General features: G+C 37.5%; 1 protein-coding gene across 4 annotated transcripts; it reads right to left on the reverse strand.

The window, feature by feature from the left end:
* Positions 1 to 248: 248 nt before the first annotated feature.
* LOC104893652 (UNC93-like protein 3) lies at positions 249 to 24,599 on the reverse strand. Of its 4 annotated transcripts, none has more exons than XM_048637442.2 (11): positions 24,199 to 24,599; positions 24,092 to 24,126; positions 23,963 to 24,002; positions 21,157 to 21,220; positions 20,648 to 20,761; positions 20,530 to 20,574; positions 19,001 to 19,248; positions 18,831 to 18,921; positions 7,237 to 7,349; positions 7,032 to 7,155; positions 249 to 732 (listed from the first exon to the last, which is right to left on the reverse strand). In XM_048637442.2, exons 1-11 carry the CDS (start codon positions 24,234 to 24,236, stop codon positions 553 to 555), a joined length of 1,092 nt encoding a protein of 363 aa, XP_048493399.1. In that variant the 5' UTR covers positions 24,237 to 24,599; the 3' UTR covers positions 249 to 552. The 4 variants fall into 4 exon arrangements, 3 of the variants coding, with proteins under 3 accessions (XP_048493399.1, XP_048493398.1, XP_010678084.1); XM_048637441.2 differs by having other exon boundaries at positions 20,648 to 20,793; XM_010679782.4 differs by having other exon boundaries at positions 23,963 to 24,126.
* Positions 24,600 to 25,830: the final 1,231 nt, after the last annotated feature.

Genomic DNA, 25,830 nt, shown 5'->3' on the forward strand with positions numbered 1-25,830 from the left:
CTACTTTTAATAATCTAGTTCATTTAATTGTAATATCAGCTGGCAATACATTTTGGCAACACTATTTACATTACTAAATTTGTGGATTCATTGCCACCTGTAAATTTACCCATTTTCATTGAGGTTTCTCACATTACTGGTGTTAATTTTTTTTGTTCTTGTTCTTTTATTGTTTTCCATCATTTACATAGTTATTCTGGAAATATAATATCGTCGATGTAGTCCCCATTCAATTGACATCATTAAACTAAAATCGAACCAAACCAAGTATGTATTATTTCTACTATATTTACATGTATTGACCAAAAATCAAAATAGAATACAGATTTGAGTAATAGATCTAAGAATGAGTAAGCATATACATTATTCAAGAAAAAAGAAATACATTTGCAAAAGAAAATCCAAGCAAAAATTTCAAGCATGGGTTTCTGAACATGAGAAGATACAGAATGCGAACAATACTCTTAGGACAAGGAAATATACATTACATAGCAGACTTAGAATATACATTTGCAGCAGCGAATCCTAGACAAACTTCAAAGCTCAGGTTGCTCAACGAGGAGAAAAGCCTTTTTCCAGTTTGAGAGTGAGGATAAAAAACGAAGCCAAAGCAATGCAGAGTGCAATAAGCATAACCCCAGCCATGACATGCAAAGAAATGTAAGGAGTCAGGAAGAAAACGACTGCAATCGAAAAGCTCTGCCAAACCTTCAACTGTGCAAATGCTCCCTCCTGCAATCAATTGAATTGCATATGCCGATGCATCAATTCACATATAAACCAGAAAACAGTCTATGGGTAAACCAAATCTTATCAGGTTGACAAACCTAAAATCTGAACCAGTCTAGGTGGAGGGAGGAGGGTCTGTAAAAAATGAAATTAAGTACGTACCAATTCCCTACCTACCCATTCTACAGACTGCAAAATGAAGAATTTAGCGAAAATTTTTGCTTTTGTTCAGGTCAATAAACTTATAAGTACGTTCATCTTTAGTAGCTTGGTATGATTGTCACCTCAAAGGAAGTCCTCTAGGCAAGATTCTTCATTTTTTCATATAAGTACCCATTTTACAGGCTTGGTATAGACAAGTACGTATTTAATTTTTTCATATAAGTACCCATTCTACAGGCTGCAGGTGGAGCTCAAGTTCAGGTCAATAAACTTACTACAAGTTTAATACAGGTGAGTTTGTTTGATTTTGCCCATGTCTAATACAAGTTTCCTAAGAGCTAATCTTTAGTAGCTTGGTATGACTGTCACCTCAAAGGAAGTCCTCTAGGCTCTAACAGCAATTGAACAAACAAAGTCAATAGTTTTGTAAGAACCTTAATTTTAACAGCATTTATTAAATGCTACTCATAGATGTAAATTCATTCTTGTATTAGATATTCTTATTTTATTTGAGTTAAATTTGAATCCCGATTTTATCATTACTAGTGATCGATTATCTCAATTAGTGTCGATATTCAAAATGTAATTATGTGTATTAAAGTCAAATTTCTAAGTGTATTTATTTCAAAAGTTATCAGTTTAAGTATCTTGCCAATGTTATATTAATTTTGTGAAATAAAATTTAATAAATACAAAGTTCTCTTTTTTATGTAACTATACTTGTGAATTTTTGGATCTGTTACGTCTGCAATCTATTTATTAAATCAATGTTATGACTAAATGTATCACGGATTTTAAGTATTAAAATTAGTTGAATAGTATTTGGCCCAAACTGGAAACCAATTGTTCTTTCTACCTCTCGATGTCGGTTCTCCATTCATTTTGTGCCAATTTTGGAAAGTCACCCCTCCCCCCCCCCCTACTCTTGTGTCAGTTCATATTTGGAAACCCAAAGAAACCCAAACCCTCATTTGACTTCTCTTTACCCCGTGGTCCTGTATCTCTCCTACTGGTATCTCTCTTTCTCCTGTGTCGTCCCCTTTAGCTTTGCGCCTCGTCTTGCTGCCTCAAGCTAGCCGCACTGCTGTCCGCTTTCTCTCTCTCCTTAGTCCTGTTGCTGCGGTGCTGCTGCTGTTCTGCGCCACCGCCGTTACATCACCTAATTTTGTTACTGCGGTGTTTCTGGTGAGGTGGTGGTCATGGTGCTGCTGCTATCGGTACTCAGCGGAGCCACCAGCGCTATCGTCGCTCTGTTTTCCTCTCTTCTGTTTGTACTGCCACCCTGTTTTGCGGTGGTGCAGCTTAATTCTGGCCCATCCTGAGGTGCCACACTCTTCCTTTTGTTCTCTTTCTAGTTCTTGAGATTTGTTTGATATTGTTTAGATTTTGGATTTTGAGTGTTGAATGTGAAATGAATTGAACTACTTTGGCTAGTTAAATTTCAGATATGAGTTTGAACCAACTTGTATATCTTGATTCAATATTACATGTTCTAGGAGCTCAACACCTAATCCTTAAGAAAGATTGGGATTGGCTATGAATTATAATTACTGGATCGAGCTGTTGGACAAATTCTTATTACTAATAGAGGTTTGTGCTATGAATTAACATAGCTTGGACAGATTATAATAATAAAATAGAGAGATTAAGGAAGAAGATGAACTTCGATTGTATAGTAATAGTAAAAACAGCAAATGTAACCGATATTCAAGCTTTCGAGAGGCTTGATTCTCTCCCAATTGAACTACAAGAGCTCACCCAATATTTCCTTAACAATTTTCCACATCCTTTCTTCTCTCTAATTAACCCTATATATAGAGTAATTTCCTTAGCATAACTAACTAGCTTATTCCCTAAGCTACTCATTAAGATAATACCTAATTTACCCTTACCCTAAAATATCAATTCATAGCATGACCGGCCCCCCAAACTTCCACCTTGTCCTCAAGGTGGCAAGTAATCATAATTATCTGCATCACTAGTATGAAGTAAAAAGGCTGTCAAATCTTGGTGCGTGAAGCAGTCAACAATGAGGCATGTCCCACCACCTTTGAAGTAGAGTAGGTGTAGCTCCTCCGGTTCCTTGTTGTGAAGAAAGGGTGTGGGAGTTGAAGAACGTTGGGTTTGTAAGATTAATAGCTGGTGGTAGGAGGTATGTGGAGTGTTGAGCATGTGGGTTCTGAAAATTGGGTTGGGTTGATTAGGTAGGTGTAGAGGGAAAGGGGGTTCAGAAATATGGGCCTCCAAAGTCCAAAATGGGCTCCATCTCATTAATAAGAGAGAATTCAGTCTGTGAAATAAGAGTAGCTGCCAGCATGTGATGTCTTGCTACGTGGCAGCGCCTTTTTTTGGTAATTACAGCATTGCCCTTAGTAATTGCATCAGCCACACTTGGCTTCCTCCTCGAGCTGATCAATGACTCAGCAAATCTTCTCCCATAAGCTTCTTTTGGAATCTCCATTTCTGGAATCTTCTGAAAAATTTCTTTGGAGCAGCCGGTGCACAGCACCACCTACCACGACGCCGCTGCTCGGGCCAGACCTGGATGCGCTTGAATCAGAATGACCCTTAATAAACTCCTCTTCGCCGCATGAAACACCAGTATGACCACCTGTAACTTTGCCAGCGAAGCCCGGACCTCCTCTCTCAAAAATTCCTCCACTGTGGTTGTTGATAGAGACGTCGTTTCGACGTTCTTCGGCGGCCCTACCGGTGTAATCAGCCACAACACCACCCTCTGGTTCGCCCTTCACAAATCGTTCTCGTTCCCAGTTCAAGCCTCCGCAAGTGGTGGTTTCATCACCAAACTTACGATTTCCAACCAAAATACGCGGACCACCCTCGGATCCAGAACCTCCTGCACCGCCTCTCTCGAATACACCACCAATTAAACCACCCGTGAAAACATATTTTCCACCATCTCACCCTCCCTTAGTAACACCCATTGGTGATAAATTCCAATCGCCACGACTTGACCCACCACGTGCGTGACCACCTCCAGGAAAGAAAATTACTCCTTCATTTGCTCCCAACCTCTTTGTGATAGTGACGAATGTTGGATAACCACCATCACTGCTTTTCTTCTCATTTTCTATTCACTCCACCTCTTTCTTTTCACCCACCAGATCATCTTTGTTTTCTTCTAGCACCATCATGCTTCCATTGAGCACACTATCTAGTTCGCTGCCCTTGTCATACCAGCACGTCACGGATGGCTGGACCTGGTGAGTCTTCACCTGTGAAGAGCTGAAACGCCACATCAACTGTTTCTTTAATTACTGCCACTCATTGAACGACCATTGCCGATGTTCTTCAAACCATCGTTGGGCATCACCATCAAAAGCTATGATGGCAGCCTTTAGCCTTGTCTCTCCATCTAACTGGAAAAAATTGAATGAGTCCTCCATCAATAAAATCCAGTCATCTACATCTCTTCCATCAAACCCATGAATTTAAAGCTCTCGCCGGATACGTTTTTCTTCCTTGAGATCTAAAATTCCTCGATCTCGTTGGCGTTTGATGTATGCGAAATCCTCTCTAATCCACCTTGCCATTTGATACGTTGCACTTTCTCCCGCGCATTCCATGGCAGATTCTTCCTCTCTTCCCTTTTTATTTTTTTAAGTAGAAACTCGAAAATCAGAACCCTAATCTCCCAGAATTGTGCTACTCTGATACCATTTGCTATGAATTAACATAGCTTGGACAGATTATAATAATAAAATAGAGAGATTAAGGAAGGAGATGAACTTTGATTGTATAGTAATAGTAAAAACAACAAATGTAACCGATATTCAAGCTTTCGAGAGGCTTGATTCTCTCCCAATTGAACTACAAGAGCTCACCCAATATTTCCTTAATAATTTTCAACATCCTTTCTTCTCTCTAATTAGCCCTACATATATAGTAATTTGCTTAGCATAACTACCTAGCTTATTCCATTAGCATAACTACCTCGAGTAATTTCAATGGCATATTGGTGTTTGGTTATTTTATCTTCAATGGCATGGGAAGATATTTGATTGATTGAGATTTGCCATAGGTGGCACGATTTGATTACTTAACGTCAATGTGGCAAGATATTGAAGCGTCCTCGCTCCAACATGACCGGTCAAAGCTAGAGGCTCAGACGAAATCTTGAGTAGAGGGGTGCGCACAGTCGAGGTTATTGGCCATTGAAATTACTGGAAAACCAGTTATGGTCCCGTATATACATTATGAAATGATAGGCTCGGATTCCTGGGTCTATCATTTGTTATTTAGTGGAATGCCAATTTTTTTGGGAATATTTGATAATTATTGTATCATGAAATGATCTTTAGAGTTGATAGTAATAGAAATTTATTCTTCGTTTTGGATTTGATAATCAAAGTTGAATTACGCATGAGTATGGATTCAACAAATTATCGTTAATATCTAAATATGCTCAAATGTTGTGATCGTTGTAACTTTTTACTCGATTGCTTTGTGATTGTAGCTATGAAACTTATTCATATTCTATTTTGACTCTAATTGTAATCTATGTGGTTTTATCATGGTCTTGTAACTTGATTTAGAACTTCAGGATTATGAACATTGAATATAACTAATTTGGCTTTGAGGTACAAATACTTTAGTGTTCTATTATTTTGAATCGACACAGATTGACATAGAAGTTTAAAAGAGGAGAAGTTGAGATACGAATGTATGTGAGAATTTGAGTTACACTAGTATATATCTTTCGATGCTTTGTTATTTTTGTCTAAGGTGGAGTATTAGTACTCAGGTTTTTGTAATGTGTGCTATAATTGTTTAATTGGTTTTTGGTTGTTGTTCTTTCCCTTTAGGGTTGAACATGTAATGACCCGTACCTTGTACAATGGCGAGCAATTGACAGGTTTCATGTTGGAATCCGAGATGTTTAAAGTGAGGGCAACAATTCATAGAGGAACTTTGTATTCGTAGAGTTTCAAATGTAAATTTTACTTAAATCCATATATGTATAGCTGTATAGGTTTTGTTATTAATGTCGATGTTTTGATTCAAGATCTGTTAGATGGTTTTGTGATATTGAGCTGTTCCATTGAGTTTGAGTTGTTTTGAATGGTCTCATTCTCTCTTGATGTTGTTTCCACAAAAGCGTCGACAATTTTGGTCCTTGTATTGACAATATCTTACTCTATTGAGTTTGTTAACAAGATTAAAATTAGATCCCAATTTTTAGAGGAAACTCTTGCCGAAATTTTGAGTTAAATTATGAGATTATTTGATTAAGGTTTGTATTAATTGAGTGTGATGTTTCGGGGTTACAAATTTGGAAGTCCATATCGATTAATTATTAAAGTAATTACAAAGTATTACAAGATACAAGTCTTCACTACTGCCTCCATTTCTTATTATAACGCATACACTATTTTCAAAAATCTACTTTGACCATTTTATCTCTTATAATTGTTAAATAAAAAACAATTCCTCCGTTATGAAATTAGTGATGCACTTCTCTCAAAAAGCTCACATAAAAGAGAAGAATGTTTCACTTATTTCGGAAAGAAGTATACAATTAGATTCGTCTTAAAATATAATTCATTATATTATTTTCTTATTATTTTTATATCATTATGCATACATAATAGTGGACGGCAAAGTTCAATCTTGTATGTTGTGCGTGCGTCATAAATAGAAAAAGCGGTAGTAAAAGCATTTCTGCTATTATTTCTACTTTTTAGGCGATACCTATAGTATGGACTTCTCAGATCATGATTAGCTTACCCTTATTAGAGACCTACATTGAACTCAAACAGAAACGAAATTTGATTAAAGCTGAGTTGTGGCTAAAGCTTTAACAGAATCCAGCACAAGTGAAGTTTCATTGGACCTGTGTTTTGGCTAAGCCTTAACACTCATTATCACCCCTACTTTCATGACATCGATGATTATCTTGTTTCAAACAACGAAAAAATAATTGAGCCACCAGAACCAGAATTTTTACAAACATATGAAATACGATGACCTATGCTCTACAAAAGTTCTGACTTAACTAGTAGCTGAGACAAAATAACAATCAGAATGAGCTGGCAATATAAAGAGAGAACTTAGAGGCTCATATTCTTTAGGGAATTTGCACTAGACATGCTTTCTAAGAAAAACTTAAAAAACCTTACCATGTCATGTTTGAAAAGCATTCCCAATAAAGCATTGATTTGTGTCATCATTACTCCATCACCAATGCCCAGTGCAGCGGCCATTATGAGTGGGTACACCATCCCAAGGACTCCACTAGTCGTGCTGCATTATAGGATAGATACAGTTACAGAAAATAATCTCTCTTCCATAAAACGAGAGGTTTATACATGAAAGACATTTTACCTGTATTTAAGCAAAATCCAAAGAAGTATAATTGCATGAGCTGAAGATCCACCCAAAGTTATCCAAGTAACAGATGAAACACTAGAAGTCATTCGACCAGCCACCAGGGAACACTGAAAAACAAGTTCAGCAAAAAGCTTATTATTAGTGGCTCGATAATCCTTTGCAAATTTTGGGATACATCTCCAGGTTATAGGGGTGCACAGAAAACTTAAGATCACATGTTAATAGGTAGTGCCAAATTAAAAGAATATTGTAACATCATATGCAGCAGAAAATGCTAAGCAGCTGAATATAGATACAAACACAATCAGCAACTTCAACCCAATTATTAAGGTGAGTTGCTAAAAAGGGGGTGGGGGTGGATGTAAATAATTTAAAGAAATCAGTAGCACTGAGCAATAAGTCAATAACAATAGTAAGGAAAATTTGCCAGAAACTACCTAATAAAAAAATTCAGGGACAAAACTACCTTATAAAATTTAGTTGGGGCAAAAAGGTTCCGATAGCCGGATTCTGGTTGGTTGAATTTACATTCGAGCGTAGACCCACGCACATCTTGCAAGCGTTAGTTAATTTGCCCCATGTTCTTCCCTTTCCCCTGTTGTCTTTCCTTCTTGAAACTGCATTCACTCTCTGAAGAGTTTGGTGAAGAGAATGAGAAAATAGTGGCTGCTAATCAGCTATCATCTTGTATTACTTCAAGGATGATACTAGACAACTATATATACAAAAGAATCTGGATCCCTAGGTTTACACAACCACACAAAATCCTCCTAGCATCCACTAGAAATGTTACAACACATAATGAGCTAAACGACAAAGGTACTACTACCTGGTAGACCTGTTCAATGGGTCGGGTCCCTAAAAAAGGCCCTTGACCCGACCCTTTACTATAGGGTCATGACCCGACCCAATTAAAATAGGGTCGGGTCGTATAGGGTCTGACCCTAATGAGACATTAGCGGGTCGGGTCAAAAAAGGGTCGATTTGTTTTGTGGTTGCGCACGGATCATACTTGCATGTTTCTAAATTAACCTACTGTGATCAGCCCTGAATCTGCGTATGACAAGATCTAATGATATGATCGATTATTAGCCGGAAGTAGTAATCAACAAAACAAGGGAGCTAAAAAGGGAGCTGAAGAAACTATGTGAAATCACTCTTTCATCCATGTTCAATGGAAGACCTGTCAACATTATTGGTATCCGAGAAATTGATACCTTGTAACTTGTCAAGTAGTGGTGCAACAGTATGATCCTTGTAGCTTTTCCACCAGTGTTGGGATTAGGATGTAATATGAACTAGGTTGACTTCACATTCTTTCTAACACTATATCATGCTATCATTTGAGGTTGGATATAAAAACTTCTTGATGTTTTATTACTCACGTTTGTAATATATACTAATGTAGTGAGCTTCAAGTTTTGATCAATTTCTGACTTTTCCATTTGGATTAATTTCTTTCTCTGCTCATCACTAATTGCTTTGAAGTCTAAATTCAAATTGAGTCTTCACTCTTCAGGAGAAGATTACGAGAAAACAGCAGTCACAAATCACTATATGAAAATTAAAGCATGAAGGATTGACATAACCATACTAAGAAACAGAATATGATTCATGTAAATTAATCCAGGCTCCATGATCAGTTACTCAGTACTCTGCTTTTAATCCATTTGATTTTTATAAATAGGGTCGGGTCGGGTCAGTCTAGCCCTTGACCCGACAGTAATGACTTTAGATCCGAACCGACCCGCAAACAACATGACCCGACCCGACCCAGACCCGCCCGTTGAACAGGCCTACTAGCTGGTATAGAAACTAAATAGCTGAAAACGACTAAGTAAACTACTAAGGAATACTCCTTTCTTCACTCCCCCTCAAGCCGGTAGTGGGTTGAACTGCTAGCTTGGATAGAATGTAGTCTTGTTGAGCAATAGAGATAGGTCTAGTGAAAATATATGCTAATTGCTCCTTAGAAGAAATATACTGAGGATCAATGGAAGCATTTGAGACCTTGTCTCTAATGTAGTGACAGTCATTCTCTACATGCTTCATTTGTCTCATGATGTGTTGGAGTGACTGCAATAGAAAGTGTTGCCTTGTTGTCACAATTAACTACCATAGGATGAGTAGCTTTAACACCCAGATCTTTAAACAATTGTGTGAGCCATGATATTTCACATGTAGTAAGAGCAAGAGCCCTATATTCTACCTCAACATTTGATCTTGCAACAACTTGTTGCTTCTTTGACTTCCATGACACAAACTTGTAGTGGACTTCCTTGTCATTGGGCACCCAGCCCAATCACTATCACAATAGGTTGTTAAGACAACAGCAGATTTTGCAGCCAACAAAATGTCTTGCTTTGGTGATATCATGAGATACTCTTTTAGCAGCGTGTAGATGAGCAGTTGTGGGCCATCACATAACCTGACTTAGGATGATATGCAGAGTAGCTAATATCATGGTGAGTGTCAAATACAACAATTTGCCTACTAGCCTCTAGAAGATAGCAGGATCAGGTAGAGTATCACCTAAGTCAGGTGTAAGCTTAGTCAAAGGATCCATAGGAATTCTGAGCTTCCTAGTATTACTTACTCCAAACTCTCCTTAATCATATCCAGGGTGTACTTCTTGTGAGATGAAAATATCCCTTGAGCTGATCTGTTGACTTCAATACCCAGGAAATATCTTAGGACACCTAGATCTTTCATGTGGAAGGATGAAGCAAGGAACTTCTTAGTTTGATCAATGAGAGGGCTAGAATTTCTTGCTAATATCAAGCCATATACATACACCAATACTGCTATGTGCCTTAGTAAAGAGTGTATGACCACTTCTGGATTGTGCATATCCAAATTGCTCAAGAGTTGTTGAGAGTTCAAAAAACCACTGTCTAGGGGCCTGTTTTAGCCCATATAGTGATTTTTTCAACTTGCAGACCTTGTTGTGAGGCACAGGCTCCCCCCGTGTGCAAGACTTACTCTACACCCATGACCTACATATCCCAAAGGTAGCTTCATATACACATCTTCATGTAAATCACCATGAACAAACACATTCTTAAAATCCATTTGGTTTACAATCCACACTTCAATTGCAGCAACAGACAATAAAGATCTAACAGTTGTCAATTTGGCAACTGGAGCAAAAGTTTCTCCATAATCCACTCCATATTGTTGCGTGCAGCCTTGAATGACAAGTCTTGCTTTAAGTCTTTCAATATTGCCATCTAGCTTTAAATTTGTTTTGTAAATTCACTTTGATCCAATGGCTTTCTTTCGACCAAGTAGCTCTGTAATGTCCTAAAGTATCATTGGGTTCCAAGGCACTCAATTCATGATTCGTTGCATCCACGCACACTTGGTGTGAACAACTTGTTTGTAAGTTACCAAATCAACCTCTTTGATTAGTTAATCATGGATACATAGAAACACAAGACTCAAATTGACACAAGCCACATTAGCAGCTGAGCTAGGTTCAATCCTTGTGGTGTCTGCTCATCCAAGAAGGTGGTCTATGAACTCTTGTTATCCTTCTTAGAACTAGAGGAGAAGGAATTGTTGTTTCAGGGGAAGGCAACTTGCTTTCCAGTAGGTAGTGAATTAACATCTTCTCTTCTTCATTAACCGTGGGAACTAACATCTAGAGCTGAGTCAGTTGTTTCTTCCACATGATCTCAACAACCATGTTGAGTTGTTTCTTCCTCAAAATCATCCCATAGTGTAACCTCTGAGGAAGAGACATAGGTTGGGGATGATTATATTGCCTCTGCTTACTTGTATGATTATGAGCGAAAATATCTTCATGAAACTTTACATCCCTAGACACAAACACTTGGTTAGTAACTAAGCTAAGTTAAGTAATTTGTATCCCTTCTGATTATGTGGATTTCACAAGGTGCAAGGAATACCTCTTGCTGAAAATTTATCTTTGTTCAAAGCTAGATTATAAGCCAAAACCGTGACTGCAATCAGGCTTCTTTTTGAACAATTTTTCATATGAGGATACATTGTTCAAGGTGAGGGGGCCTATTAGTAATGTACGTTGCTGTCAACACACAATTGCCTACTTGTAGTCTCAAAGCCCTACTCATCTCCAAAATGCCATTTTGTTGTGGTTTATCCACACAAGTGGTTTGATGAATAACCCCCATTTCAGCATACAATCTTTTACATATGTGATCATCAAACTCCAGTTAATGATCTTATTAGTTATTACTTTCACCTGTTTCTTAAATTGATTCGTTACAAATATAATAAACGTACATAGCATCATAAGAATCAGACCTCAATTGCATGAGATACACCCAAGTTGCGTGGTGTCATCAACTATTGTCAATAAATACTTATGTTTGTTCGTGGTTTGAACCCTATAAGGGTCCGAAATGTCAACATGCAACAATTCAAACTCATTTTTAGCATGTGAAGCACTTAAGTTGAATGACAATTTGCAAAATTTTGCCATAGGGCAAGTTAAACATAATCCCTAATCATTCTAGGTTTTAGGTACACAACCAATCTGTTTCAACTTATCTACATGTACATGGCCTAGCCTATTATGCCACAAAACATATCTATCTTGTTGAACAACATTAACGACTACAATTATCTCCTTAACATCATCACTTCTCTTCTGCTTCTTTCTTTTGTGTTGTAACTAGCATTAAAGACTACAACTATCTCCTTCACATCATCACTTCTCTTCTGCTTCTTTATTTTGTGTTGTAACTCCCAACTTCTCTAGTTCTTCATCTACTAGATAGTAAACTCCATGCCTTGCCACACCAAAAGCTCTAGCCTTTTGTGAAGGATAGTCGTGAACAATACAAGTTTGTTAACAAATAACATATTATGTCTGAATCCAGGAACATATAGAACATTTGACAAGTGTATGCCATTTTTCAAAATGACATTACCATTATAAGTAATGGAAGCAGTTTTACCATTTGGTAAATTGATTTTTGGTGCAAAAACAAGTTTGGGTTTGTATAATATATTAATGCAACTGACCATGTGCTCAGAGGCACCTAAGTCTAGAATCCAGGTCTTTGATTGACGACAAGAATTATTGCACACTGTGTGCCATCTCCTGATCACCATTGCTTGAGTTTGAAGGAATGAGCTTGAGTAACTCTTCCAGCTGAGCAGTTAAGCCAACACTCTCATTGACTTGAGCATTAACTGCCCATTTAGCACCTGGCCATCGGTCTTTCCTCTGTTACCTTTGAAACCTTGGTTAACACTGCCACTAGAAGATGTTCCTTCTCTTTGCGTCTTCTTGTAATTGGCATGCCACTTTGGATATCCTACTACCTTCCAGCATCTCTCCTTTTCCCTTGGCAAGCATTGTTGAGCCTTGAGTGTGACTATGGCTTGCGTACATCACTGAACTTTCTATTTCCATTTTATTCGCCTTTAACACTTCACTATGAGCTTCTTCTTGTTGTAATCTAGCCCAAGCAGTCTCCACATATGGTTGTGGTGTTATCATTAACAGTTGACTCCTCTCAGTAGTGTATGTCTCACTCAGGCCATTTAAGAACTGAAATATATGCTCCTCTTCCTGCTTCCATAGAGCATAACTGCATAAGGAAGGCTCTTGTCTCTTGAGTCACATTAGTGATTAGCTGGATAGTTTGTTAATACTTCAAGCTCATCCCATAATGATTTCATTGTGGTGTAATACTCACTAATGGATTTATCAGCTTGCCTAAGATCATAAATATCTTTGCTTAGCTTATACTTTCTAGTCCCATTAGTTTGAGAAAACCTTACTTCAAGTTAATACCATATCTGTGTGGCACTTTGTACAAACATTACTGACTCCTTCACAGATGGTGACATAGAGGGTTGTTAACCAAGCTATCACCATAAAGTTGCAAGTATCCAGTGCTCTTGTAGCTCTAAATCCTCAGGGTGTCTCTACAAAGCTCTTGTCACCAGGCCTAGCTTGTGTTTTGATGCAAGTGCTATCCCCATAGAATGCCTGCAAGAAGGCCCAACAAGCTAATCTGAAATGTTGATACTGAATGGCCCATCACATGGATGGAGATAAAGTGGGTTTTGTATGTCTGAGAGACCTTGCTTTGGTGCCATTTTCACAAAGATTAAATCTTTGAAAGGAAAAAGATTTTATATTTCTTAAAACTCTATGACAAAGATTAAGGTTTAAGAAATGAAAGGCTCGAACTTTGATGAAGAAAAAAAAAACAAAATGATGATAGGAAAGCTAGAGGAGGAAACACATCACTCGATTTTGCTGATTATAACACACTCACTCACTGTAATGGCGTTGAGCAACCGTAGCTATGCTACCATGAAGAGTTTGGTGAAGAGAATCTTTCCACTCTCATTCGATAACCCTACATGTATCTCCAAGAATAATAAAGGAAATGTCATGAGGGTGCTCATTTTTCCGTGTTAACTTCAACCACCAATTTTCGCCTGCCCCCACCGACAAATTCATCACCACCCTAAACCACATCCTCTTGCAGCTCACCTCCCCGCAAATCTGTACCTCCCACCCCCATTTCTATCAACTCCAGTCTATCACCCACTTCTGGAAAATGATTTATTTCAACTTCCCTTGTCTGGAAAAAATTCATGCGTGCTAGTTATTCGTTAATTGAAAGATGGCTAAACGGTTCGCTCATTTCGTGACTTATGCTTATTATCTTTAGGCCGTGCGTTGAACGACCCAATTAGACAGATTTTACTATGTTGATTTCGTTTCTTTTTTTGTGAAAAGTGTTTAGAAAAGCCTGCTTTGTATTTTTCATTTCGTTTCTTCTCAATCATTGCACTTGTGATTTGTCGCCCCTTTCTTTGTCTTTTTAAAATCACTATCAATTTTTTGTTGCTTTATTTTTTATTTTGGAAACTTTTAGTAATTGGTTCATTGGTTGTATAAATTGAAATGATATTTCATACTAGAATACTTGGATTAGAAGTATACTTGATAAAGTACTTTCACATTTACCAATTTTATAATTGAATTATTCATCATTTTTGTTGTTTAATTATTTGTTCTTTGTTGTTGAAAAAGACTCGTTTGGGTGGTCTCCTAAGGCGACTAGAGCCTTCGGGAAATTAAAGCGAGCTCTCACCCAAGCACTTATCCTAGACATGGCAGATGTCACTCTTCTATTTGCCATAGAAACTGATGCTTCTGGCTATAGATTGGGGAATGTCCTTCTATAACAGGGGCACCTAATAGTCTACTACATCAAGCTTCTAGGAGTCAGGTTAAGAACCAAGTCTATATATGAAAAGGAGTTGATTGCAGATTGGCAGTGGTGCTTTAAGTCCGAAAATGGAGGCATAATTTGTTTGGGAAACATTTCATCATCACCTCCGATCAACAAAGCCTTAAACCCTTGCTAAATCAGACAGAGATTGGCCCTGAGTACCAGAAATGGGTGGGTAAGCTCTTTGGTTTTGATTTTGAGATCAAATACAAGCCTGGGGTAAGGACAAGGGTTGAAGATGTCTTATCACGAAGCCAACCAGCCACCACAGAGTGCAATGCAATTCTCTCCTCACACTCTATAGCTCGTCTGATTTTCTTCAAGCCATCAAACAAGATGATGAACTCCAGCAGCTAACTGCCACAGTTACACTGAAGCATGCCTGTTAAAGTATAAAGGGCGCTTGGTTATTCCCAAACACTCCTCACTCCACGACCATTCTCATGTTGGAGTATCACATCTCCGAGTCTCCCTTGGGAGGGCATTCTGGAATCTTGAAGACCTACCAAAGACTTGCTGCTTGGTAGAGGCAGAGGATGAAAAGGACATCACTACATTTGTGCAAGGGTGCCATGTGTGCCAGCAGCAAAAGACCTCCTCCCTCAGTCCACCAGGACTATTACAACCACCTCCTAATCCTGACAAGGTGTAAAAGGATTCCTCCATGGACTTTGCAGAAGGTCTCCCAAAATCTTTAGGGAGGGACACCATTTTGATGGTTATGGATAAGCTGTCCAAATACAGCCACTACATTGGCATGAGACATCCTTTTACCCCCCCCCCCTCCTCCTCCCTTCTGTGGCATCCTTGTTTATTAAGTAGGTGGTGAGACTACATGGCTTCCCAGCTACAATTGTCTCAGATATAGAGACAAGGTGCTTATGAGCTTATATTGAACAGAGCTTTTCATGCTCCGGGGCACAAAAGCACAACTATCACCCTCAGTCTCATGGACAAACAAACAGAGGTGGTAAGCAAGACTCTTGAAGCTTATCTAAGGTGTTTCATCAGTGTGGGAAGAATATTGGTATAATACCTCTAGACACACATCAAGTCAGCATCCCCTATAAGGTTGTATATAGAAGAGACCCTACTACTTTATTCAGGTTTGAGAGGGTAGTACTTGAGTTTTTTACTTTTTTTAGAGGACCAGCTGCTTGACAGAGATGCCATATTGGATGATCTTAAATTCCATCTTTTGGAAGCTCAGTACATGAAACTCCAGTAGGATAAGAAGAGAAGGGAGGTACACTATGAAGTGAATGACTAGGTGTATCTAAAACTACAGCCATATAGGCAGTGGCTAAATGAGTAAATGAGAAGCGGTCTCCAAGATTTTATGGACCCTTTCAGATAATAAAAAGGGTGGGGATGGTAGCTTATCAACTGCATCTTCCTCCTGAGGCTAAAATCCATCCATGTGTCCCAGTAATAGAAGGTCATTGGTCAAGGCTCAAGTGCCAGCTTTCTCGCCTCCACAACTCACTCCTGATTTGATCTTGGATACTGTGCATACAGATGTGTTGGATTCCAAGTACACCCCACCAACCCCACATTCTGATTCAATGGGCTAACCTGCCTCGGTATGAAGCTACCTTGGAGGATTGTAATAGATTGGTTTAGGGGAAGGAATAATATGGGTAGTACAATATAATTAGGTTGGCTTGGAGAGTAAGTAATTTAGCTCTATATATATAATGGTTTAGTGATAGGAAAGGGGTATGAAGAATATATTGGAGAGTTTATGTTATGTTAGCTTTGGGAGTGTGTCACTCAAGTCACTCGAAAACTTGATAATTATCCTTTATTTTCTGTTATTTCCATTATTATCAATCAAAATCATCTCCATCTTTTATTCTACTGTCCAAGATATCCAGTTCATTATAATTGTATCAGAGCAATAATCCTGAGAGATAAACCCACTGATTTTCAGTTTCAATCCAACAAAAAAAAAAGAAATAAATGGCATTTGCTACTGTAGGAGCAGAGAAGTTAGCTGAAGATTTAAATGAGATAATCAGAAAGGGTTTCGTGAAATTTCAACAAGACCTCAAGAAAATAATAGCGACGCTTTGGCTCCACTTAAATTGGAGCTGAATCTTATTCGTAAGGAGATGGAGGAAGTAAACCAAGTGGAGGAAGAGGAGTATGCAATCTAAAGAAAAGTGGATCTCGAGAATATCCATCCTTCATCATCGCACCAAATGGAAGAGAATCTGAAAAAAAAGCCACATGCTGTAAACCAGTTGGCGGTTCCAACGTTTTTGTGGTTGGATTTAGCGGTGTTGGTCAAGGTGGTTTTTCCGACCGAATGTCTGGTGGGGCCCCTAGAGGAGATCGTGGAGCTTTTGATGATGGCCAATCTGGTGGTAGAGTTCCGGGTCTCGCAGGTGAACTGACAAAAGAATTTTTTAAGTGAGGAGGTGCCCGAAGTGCAGGATTCGGTGCTGGTCCGGGTAGCTTCACCGATAGGCCTAGTGGGGAAAGATGGTGGCGAACCTCAGGTCACTTGCCGCATAGAATTCCAGAGATGGAGAATGAGAGAAGCTCCAAGGACTTTGTCAAGGCCAATAGCGATATTTTGGAAGATGCTAGTAAGGGCTTTTTTTGTAAAAGTCCTAACATTAAGTGACAGCACGCCCAAAAGGAATATGCTTTATTCTTTCTGTCAAAAAGCAAACCCTACTTTAGTGAATGAGAGAAGGTTTGAAATTGATTTTCTCTATTCTTCCCAGTACAAGGAAAAGAGAGAGAGGGCATAAATCTGATACTAAGTCCCAGCCAAATCTCTCCTCCCATTTTTTCATTCCCCACTATTCATCCGTAGAGCCCAAACTGCCACCATATTGCAAACCCAATTTTGAGAACCTTGCATCTAAAACTAAATTCACCACTTTCAATCCCAAACCACCCAACTCACCTCTACATCTCAAAAGTTAGATATTACTCCACAATTCCCTTCTCAATCTTATCAACCCACAACCTTCCAATCCCAAGTCACCCAACACTACTCCCACTGAAACCTTGCTGCCTCATCATAGCGACATCACAGATAATCTCTTCCTCGCTGCACCACCAAAGGAAATACAAGGACTTACCGATGAGGAGCTTAAGCGCCAATGGAAGCTCGACATCAATTTTCAGACGGCCAATGTCAAGTACTGCGGAGGCCAAGAATTCAGTGCCAATTACTATCCACCTTGAGGACAAGGTGGAAGTTTGGCAGCTGGTATTGTAATATATTGGTTTAGGAGGAGGGTAATATTGGTAGTACAATACAATTAGGTTGGTTTGGGGAGTAAGTAAGTTAGCTCTATAAATATAATGGATTAGTGATAGGAAAGGGGTATGAAGAATATATTGGAGAGTTTATGTTAGTGTTAGCTTTGGTGGAGGAGGAGAATATTCCGCATCCATAACAGAATTCTCGTAATCACATAAGAGAGAATCTAGTAAGAGAAAGTGGTTTTGTATATAAATAGGAGATTCGGTCATACAGGAGGGTATCCAGAAATTAAGAGAGAGTTTGGTGTAATTTGGATGTGTTCCTTACCTCTCGAAGGTAAAGATTGTAAGGAGTAGGATTACTCTGATCTTGCTTAAAACAAATCTATCTTGCTGGGTTATCATGTTCCTTTATTTTACCTGCTAATCAGGCTAAGAAAACCTAGTTCCTAGCACCTTCCTAGTACCTTTCAATTACCAGTATAGTTTTGCACCAAAACTCTATGGTGACACCAACTGAGATAGAACAAAGCTAAAGGATCTAGTAAAATTAATGTATTCCTCATTAATGTCGATTCCAAAAGCCACTCCAACCATGGACATCATGGTCTTAGTACGAAGGAATGAATTCCGATCATGGAGACATGCAAAATAATTGAAAAGATAAGAACATTGCCACCAATGATTAAACTACCTAGGGGCTATTTACACTATATACTTCCTCCGTTCTTTTTCTATTGCAACAATTACCACTTTGGGTGGTTTCAGATCAGCAACAACTCCACTTTTTTGTAAAAAAAGTAACTTTAGTTATAAATATTGCCCGTACTTTATCTTACTAAAATCACCATTAATTGCTCACTTTGCCTCATAAAGTTGCTTTTACTTTATTAAGGATTTATTTCTCTCCTACTCTGATTATTAAAAGGTACCTTTGTGCTAAACTACCGACCTTGTTCGCTTCTTTAAAAATTGTGCCCAAACCCATTGTTGCAATAGAAAAAGAACGGAGGAAGTATATGATTAGATACGAGGGTCCACCATCATGTGCGTTGAAAAAATAAGGCTAATGTTGAAAGCAGAATAAAAAAATAAAAATAGATTGTAAGAACTAACAATAGCATCTGCAGCCCCATATACTGCCATTGAACCACCAATACCGGACTCTCCAAGAGCTGGCTTTACAATTTTCTTGGTGAACTCAGCCCTAAGAAATCCAGAATAAACAATGATTATTATCAAAAAGCCCTCAAATATAAACATATCATTAGTGGCATCGTATTTACCAGACAAATGCTTGTTGTAATCCAGAGTAAGCAAAAAGCGGAATAATTAACAGAATGCGAGTATCAAACAAAGGTGTCACAACTGATTTTGCCACAAAGGCCACAAAAGAGAAGCAACTGATGGAAGACTCATTCGGTTGTTCAAGTGAGACATCTCTTCTACTCAAAAAGCACATTAAGATGCAACCAAAGGTCAAAATGCAAAGGAAAACAAAGAACAACATAGTAGCACCACTGGTATTTCCCTCCTGCAACAATAAAAATTGAAAATCAAGTCGTTGCGGATGTGACCATAAGCTATAAGATACACGAGAACTTAAATTTTGAAATACTAAACATGGTCATGTTCAACAGACAGGTTACATGAGTAACATGACCACCTAGGTTTACAGCATCAAGGTTAACATAAAAGGAATAACATATTCATAACCAGGCATAGGGATAAGCCTAAAATAAGGAACTTAACCATTGCCTTCTAAATTAATGTTTTACAAACATTCAAATGCAAAAAAATTCTTAGATAAAGAACTAACTAGTAATAAAATGAACAAGCAGTACAAAGGTATAGGGAAAATAAGTACTCTAGAAAAAAAATTGACTGAAAAAGGGGTGCCCGTGCAATAGAAGAACTTCCCAAGGGAGCCCATCTTCTTAATATTCTCACAAAGCACCAAATCCTATGAGATCTAGAGCATAAGAATTGGTATAATCACAATCAACAACAAATTGTTGTCCTTTCTAAAGATGTACCTTAACTCCATTCCTTTAAACAGTTCCAAAATTCTCCTGCCCAAGAGAGAAAAATATATGTACATATTCCTTGCTCAAACTCAACATTATGTGACTATCTGAATCTGCAAATCACTTTTCGTTTACAACGTAATAGGATGGAGCCTGACAAAAGAAAGCAAAATAAAAAAAGGCAAAAACAAACCATCCAAATAAAGTAATGGGGAAAATAGCAGGCCAAACTGCAAATCTGGCTTTACATCACTTAACAAACTTCCCCACGCAAACAACTTGATATAAGCACTAAAGGATTACAGCATCATGAAATTCACTACTTTCAATCCCATAAATCCTGCTGACCTACATAACTCTGATCCGATAAAATCTATCAGTTCTCTCAAAACCCAAAATCACAAAAATACGACAAACAAACAGAAAGCTGACTAGGCTTCATCTCATTGTTCCCGCTAAACTTCAAATAGGAGACTTGTCAATGTGATGAGATAAAAGGCAGCCAAGCCCGATGCACCCATAATTCCAAATCTAGTAATGGAAAATAAGACAAGTCCTGTCCACATCTCACAATCCCGGGGCAAAAGCACACGTCAAGAGAAGTGCACCAAGTACGTTGTCATGTCTACATTTTAACATTAGCGTCAAGCATGACCAAACAGGCAATCTAAAAGATGGCTTATATTTTACAAAAATGTTAAATTTCTAAATTTTGGCAACAAAAGAGACAGAAATGTTACTTGGAGAAGGGGGTAAGTAGTTAAGGTAGCTTTTAAGATAGCACTTACCTCACCATCTTTCAAGAGAAAGAGTGCTAAAAGATTTCCAATAACCTGGAAAAACAAAGCATGCAGAATGTCAATAAGAAGAATAATCTTTGTACAAGAAAAACAATTACAAAAGCACCTGATGAGTAGCATATATTCCCCAAAACTCTCCATTGAAGTTACCAATTACAGTTCCTTCGTGTAAATTGCAATCTCTGGCATGACTGCGAGCAGCGGATGTCAAATATGTTCCCTGGCAGCCCAAGAATAATATCAGAGAACAATCTGAACGTTTTAAAGTCGTCAATCAGTAAAGGAATCAAAGCAAATAAATTAGAGAAATCAAGCGGTCAAATACTCCCTCCATACCAAATTTATCTTAGGCTTTGGCATTCATATAAACCCCAATATTAAAGTTGATTGAGAGAAAACTAGGAAGAGAAACTATATAAATTGAAATAGAAGAAAATTAGACATTAGGGAAAGAGAAACGCAGCCCAACTTCATATGTAAGTAGTAAGTTTTTAGTTTCTTTTATATTATAGGTAAAAGGGACTCTACATTGGCACATCAAAATTGTTTGGTTGAAGATGAGACAAAGGGAGTAAAACATTCAGAAACAATAGTCAGTATGACATGCATGAATACCTGTCCAACCCATATTATTGAAGCACAAAATCCCATGTAAATAGAAGCAGGGACCATTGTGTACCTGCAGATGCAAATCAGTGGAACTCAAAAACATTGTATGACATCTGAATAGTAAAAGTGAACCGCATTGCCTGTATATGATAGACATGCTTAATTTCAGCCAAACATAAATATTGGATGGAATGGGTGTTTGATTGAAACCTGACCCTGCCCCCTCTCCCCAAAAGTATCTCACGCAATAAACAACCTATTGTGGAACCAATGAAATATGTGCACAGTGCACCTTCATCTCACACTCCACATTTAATAATTCAAAATATTTAAGTAATACTCTCCAGGTAATCAAAATAAACAAAATACTGCTATGCTTTGCTTATAGAGATCCCTCAAAGTTGCTAATAGGCAGAATGCCATTACTAATGACAGAAAGATAGCACCCATTATTTGAAATTTATTGCCACCTTTCTCTGTATGTATAGATAGAACTTGTGAAGCTGGCCAAGAGAGGGTAGTCTTCTCCTAGGAGCTGAGCCTTCCCTTCTATGAAGCTGGTCAGACATCCTGGCAGTACTGGATGTCCACGACAAGTAATATGTAATATGGATTGTGCTTAAGTATCCCAAAAGATGCCTCTTCACCATACTGTTATGAACATCAAACTCTGTAATCCTAGTTACTCTATGATCTCGCATGCAGTTAAATCCAAGGCTAAACTGCCCAACCTTGGATAAGCCTGTAACAAATCTTATTTATTATTATAAATAAACCTATAAATTGGAAAAATTATATGTAATCAAGTGCTTTTTTGGCTTGTACAACAAAATCTTTAAATGTTATTTTTATATTGTCGTCATGTTCTAGATAAACTTATAGAATGTACTTTGCATTATACTACAAAGTAAACTTCAAATATTAAAAGAACACCAACAAAAGAACATGATATACTACTGTCATGTTCTTTATATATATAATAGAAGGACACACCCTAAAAATAATGAACACACGGTATAAAATCAAAGCACATGACTAATCTCTATCCAAGTGAAAGAACATACCACAAAACAGAACATACAATTTGAAATCATTGAAGACGTCTACTATTGATTCATAAAAGAACATACAACTTAAAGGACACACTTTTTGGGTAAAAAGAAGATGTCTAGTTTATAAAAGAACATGGGCCGTAAAAAAATATAGTAGAAGCTACAATTAAAATAAAAATTATGCAATTTTCATAATTTACACTCAAAGAACACGTCTAATCGTATAACATAAACAAACAAAAGTAGTAAAAAAATAAAATGTAGTATATAACATACTTTAAAGAGCACATTGTTCAAAATCGAAGAACATCTTTAATCATTTACACACAAAAACATACAAACAGAAGAAAGAATATCATAATCTACCTAAGGTAACAAAAAATAATAGAGGAACATCATTGTCTACACTATCTACAAATCATAAAAATAACTGAAACAATTATAAACTCTTTTTCTATGACAATTTTATTGACCCTCTAAAACTCTCTATCTAAAATAATATATATATATATATATATATATATATATATATATATATATATATATATATATCCGATGAAGAAAAAGAGTCAAAGTATGGAAAGCTATTATCCAATTAGTTTAAGTGATTTGTAAAAGTTTGTAATTTTTGAAGTGATCCAACTTCCATTCATTCCTTGTATGTTTAGGAAGTTTCATTTTGGGAAGTTGTGTCATTTGAGGAAGCTTAGGTATGTCTTAATCATTTTCAGTTGTTTTTTTAAGCAAAAAATAAAGGCTGCCATTTTACTTTGTGGAGACAGCCGTCTGGTAGCAGGTGGACAGAGAGGTGCATCTACTTAATTGCGGAGGAATAATCAGTTTGGATTTCCAAACAGTCTATTACATTACTGTTCTGGAGCTTCGGGCCAAACATCAAAAAGTAACAATTTTAGTGGTGATGTATGTCAGAGGGATATAAAATGACCTGGCAGAAGCAATATTTTAGGATTTTAGGATTTTAGGGAGAGGAGTTGGTCGCCGTGAATCACAGTGGTGATGATCTATGAAACTCTATGGCCCGGTAGCTTTTAGACACCAGTTGGAAAAAATGAAATTCTAGAAGGGTGAGAAGAGTTAGCAACTTAGCATAGAGAGTTGCAGAAAAACCCATTAGGCTAATAGGAATTGAAAAAGTGTAAAAAAAAAATTGTATAAATATAAGGGTGAAACAGGCACAGGAAAAAGAAACGAGAACAGTTGAAACCCTATGCCGTTCCTGACTACACTAAACCAAACTACCCAGCCCCTCAAATGCTTGATATGTCGTGGATGTATCATTAAAATGCAATTGCTTGTAATTAGGATAGCAAATATCAGTATTAGGTGTTTCTCAATTATGTCCAGAAATCATTTGAACATAATTTTTAGCAAAAATCATTCTCTTGCATATCAAAACCCCAATCAACAATCTACACAAACACGAGTGCTGCCCAATGCATATCTAGGATGAATTTAACTTGCATATCAAAACCTTTTTAACTTATATTCAACATCGTATACTAAATCAACTTGACTACGGACTACCTATTTAAAATCAAAGTCACACTTTAATAATAGTTTCCTTAAACTACACACCCCACTTAAGAGAACCAATCTCAATTCCTTTTTCAGCCACAAAATCCGCCAACAAGTGACCAAATCACCAGCAGAACTCTTCAGTTCAACTATATAGCAATTTTATTCATTCTTAATTTGGATAAAACAGTAACTTAAAAGCGTCAAAGCACGATAAAATTTACCAGTTCGGCTTCAAATTTGCAGCAGTAAACAACCAGTACCCTGTAGTTCCCAGGAGCAAAGCCTTCTTTGAGCCCAATTTTCGAACAAAGAAAGACGCAAACAATGAAAATATCATGAATGATACATACAAAATTCCCAACGATATAGTCCCCAGATCACCTTCCTGGAATTACAAAAGAAATCCATCAATAATTACAGAAAAATGTACCAAAAGTCAAAAGAGAGAGAAACTCACATCGTTGACCGTACTCTCGAGATTTTGCACAGCGCCATAAGCTGAAAACACGAGCAAGAAACCTAAGCTCAATATATGAACATCTTTTGAATGACTTTTTGGGTGGTTTTCCGGCGCATTTGGGTCAACCAAAGGTAAGTTTTCGTCAGGAGAAGTTATAGACCCCATTCAATTTTGAGCTCGTCAATTCAATTTATCTTGGATTTGAGCTAATCAAGCAAGAAATTGCTCAATTATGAAGCTGAAAAGCTAGGGAAGAACATGGAAGGTTGGAAATGAGTATTATGGTGACAAAGATTTTAAGAAATTATACATGTTTTGTTGAGGCTAGGGTCCATTTTAGATTTTTAGGAGGAAGAACCTACCAAAGCATATTTTGCTCCTATGAACTCGATGATACTTTTTGCTATGTTTGGGAATGAGCATTTCATTTCTAAATGTGAAATCGGACCAAATGATATGTTTGGGGAATCCAAAAATTTGGAATTGGAATTGGCCCAATTCCAACCAAATTCCAACCTTTATAATAATAGCCTAATTTTAAGAATTCTCAAATTTCATGTGCAAGGGTGTCATTTGCAAATTCTAAACCTTGACTATTTTCTACTTTCCTCTTTAAGTGTTCAACATATTCTTAACTTTCTCTCTCCTCAATTATAAACCCTAGCTTTCTCTCCTCCATTAACGAATCTCTTAGCTTTCTTTTCCTCCATTGATGAATCTCTAGCTTCTAACTATTCAATCTCCTCTCTGTAAATTCCATGGTAAGCCAAACAATGAAGATGGATTTCAAATCCTAAATTTGAAATTCTTAAGTTTACCAAACAATGAATTTTATTTTAGATTCCATGATTTGAGAATACAAATTTCAAATGACTCATTTCAAATGAAATGCTTATTCCCAAACACTACCTTTAAGTAATCACAGGAAGAGGCGAAGAGCCCCTCCCTTCAAGAAACCTAGTTAGACCACCGCGCACGCGTTAGCCAACTTAAATTTTTAATAATGGTTCGAAATTTATATGCAATAATTTAGATTTTTTTTTATCCCTTTTTCTTCCATCGTGTTTGAATTGCTTACAAAAGTTGAAATATCGAATTATTGATTTCTACATTTTTAGAATTTACAGATAATATGTTAAAGTGAAAGTATTAGGTCAGACCGTCTGACCCAATATTCTCGTCAGACGGGCTGAGCCCAGTTCTCTCCTCTCATCTTGCTACTTACTTTTTTTTTTTTACGGGCATCCTGCTACTACCTTACTCCCCCATCAATTCAATTTCATGGCAATTACGCAACTCTTTCGCAATCTTCATTACTCCTCTCAGTCTCACCCATCATCTTTCTCTCTCCTCTTTAAACATCTCTTCGCAATCGTTCTCATAGGTGAAGGTCGGTGTTTGTTATCATTGATTCTCGTGGAGAAGGAAAAGAAGTGGTAATGGGGAAGAAGCAATCGTACATAGGTATAGGAAAAAAACAAAGTCAATGTAGCACCCTTAGCTTAAGCATAAGGCTCATGAAGAATCCTAACCCATTCTTGTGGTTCATCATTCTCTTCCTCGTCGCTTTTCTTGGGATGACCCAACTTTACTTTAATCTCAGTCTGCAGCCCTTGACCCAGTTTTTCC

The sequence above is a fragment of the Beta vulgaris genome, chromosome 5, assembly GCF_026745355.1.
Source record: "Beta vulgaris subsp. vulgaris cultivar EL10 chromosome 5, EL10.2, whole genome shotgun sequence".
Lineage (NCBI taxonomy): Eukaryota > Viridiplantae > Streptophyta > Magnoliopsida > Caryophyllales > Amaranthaceae > Beta > Beta vulgaris.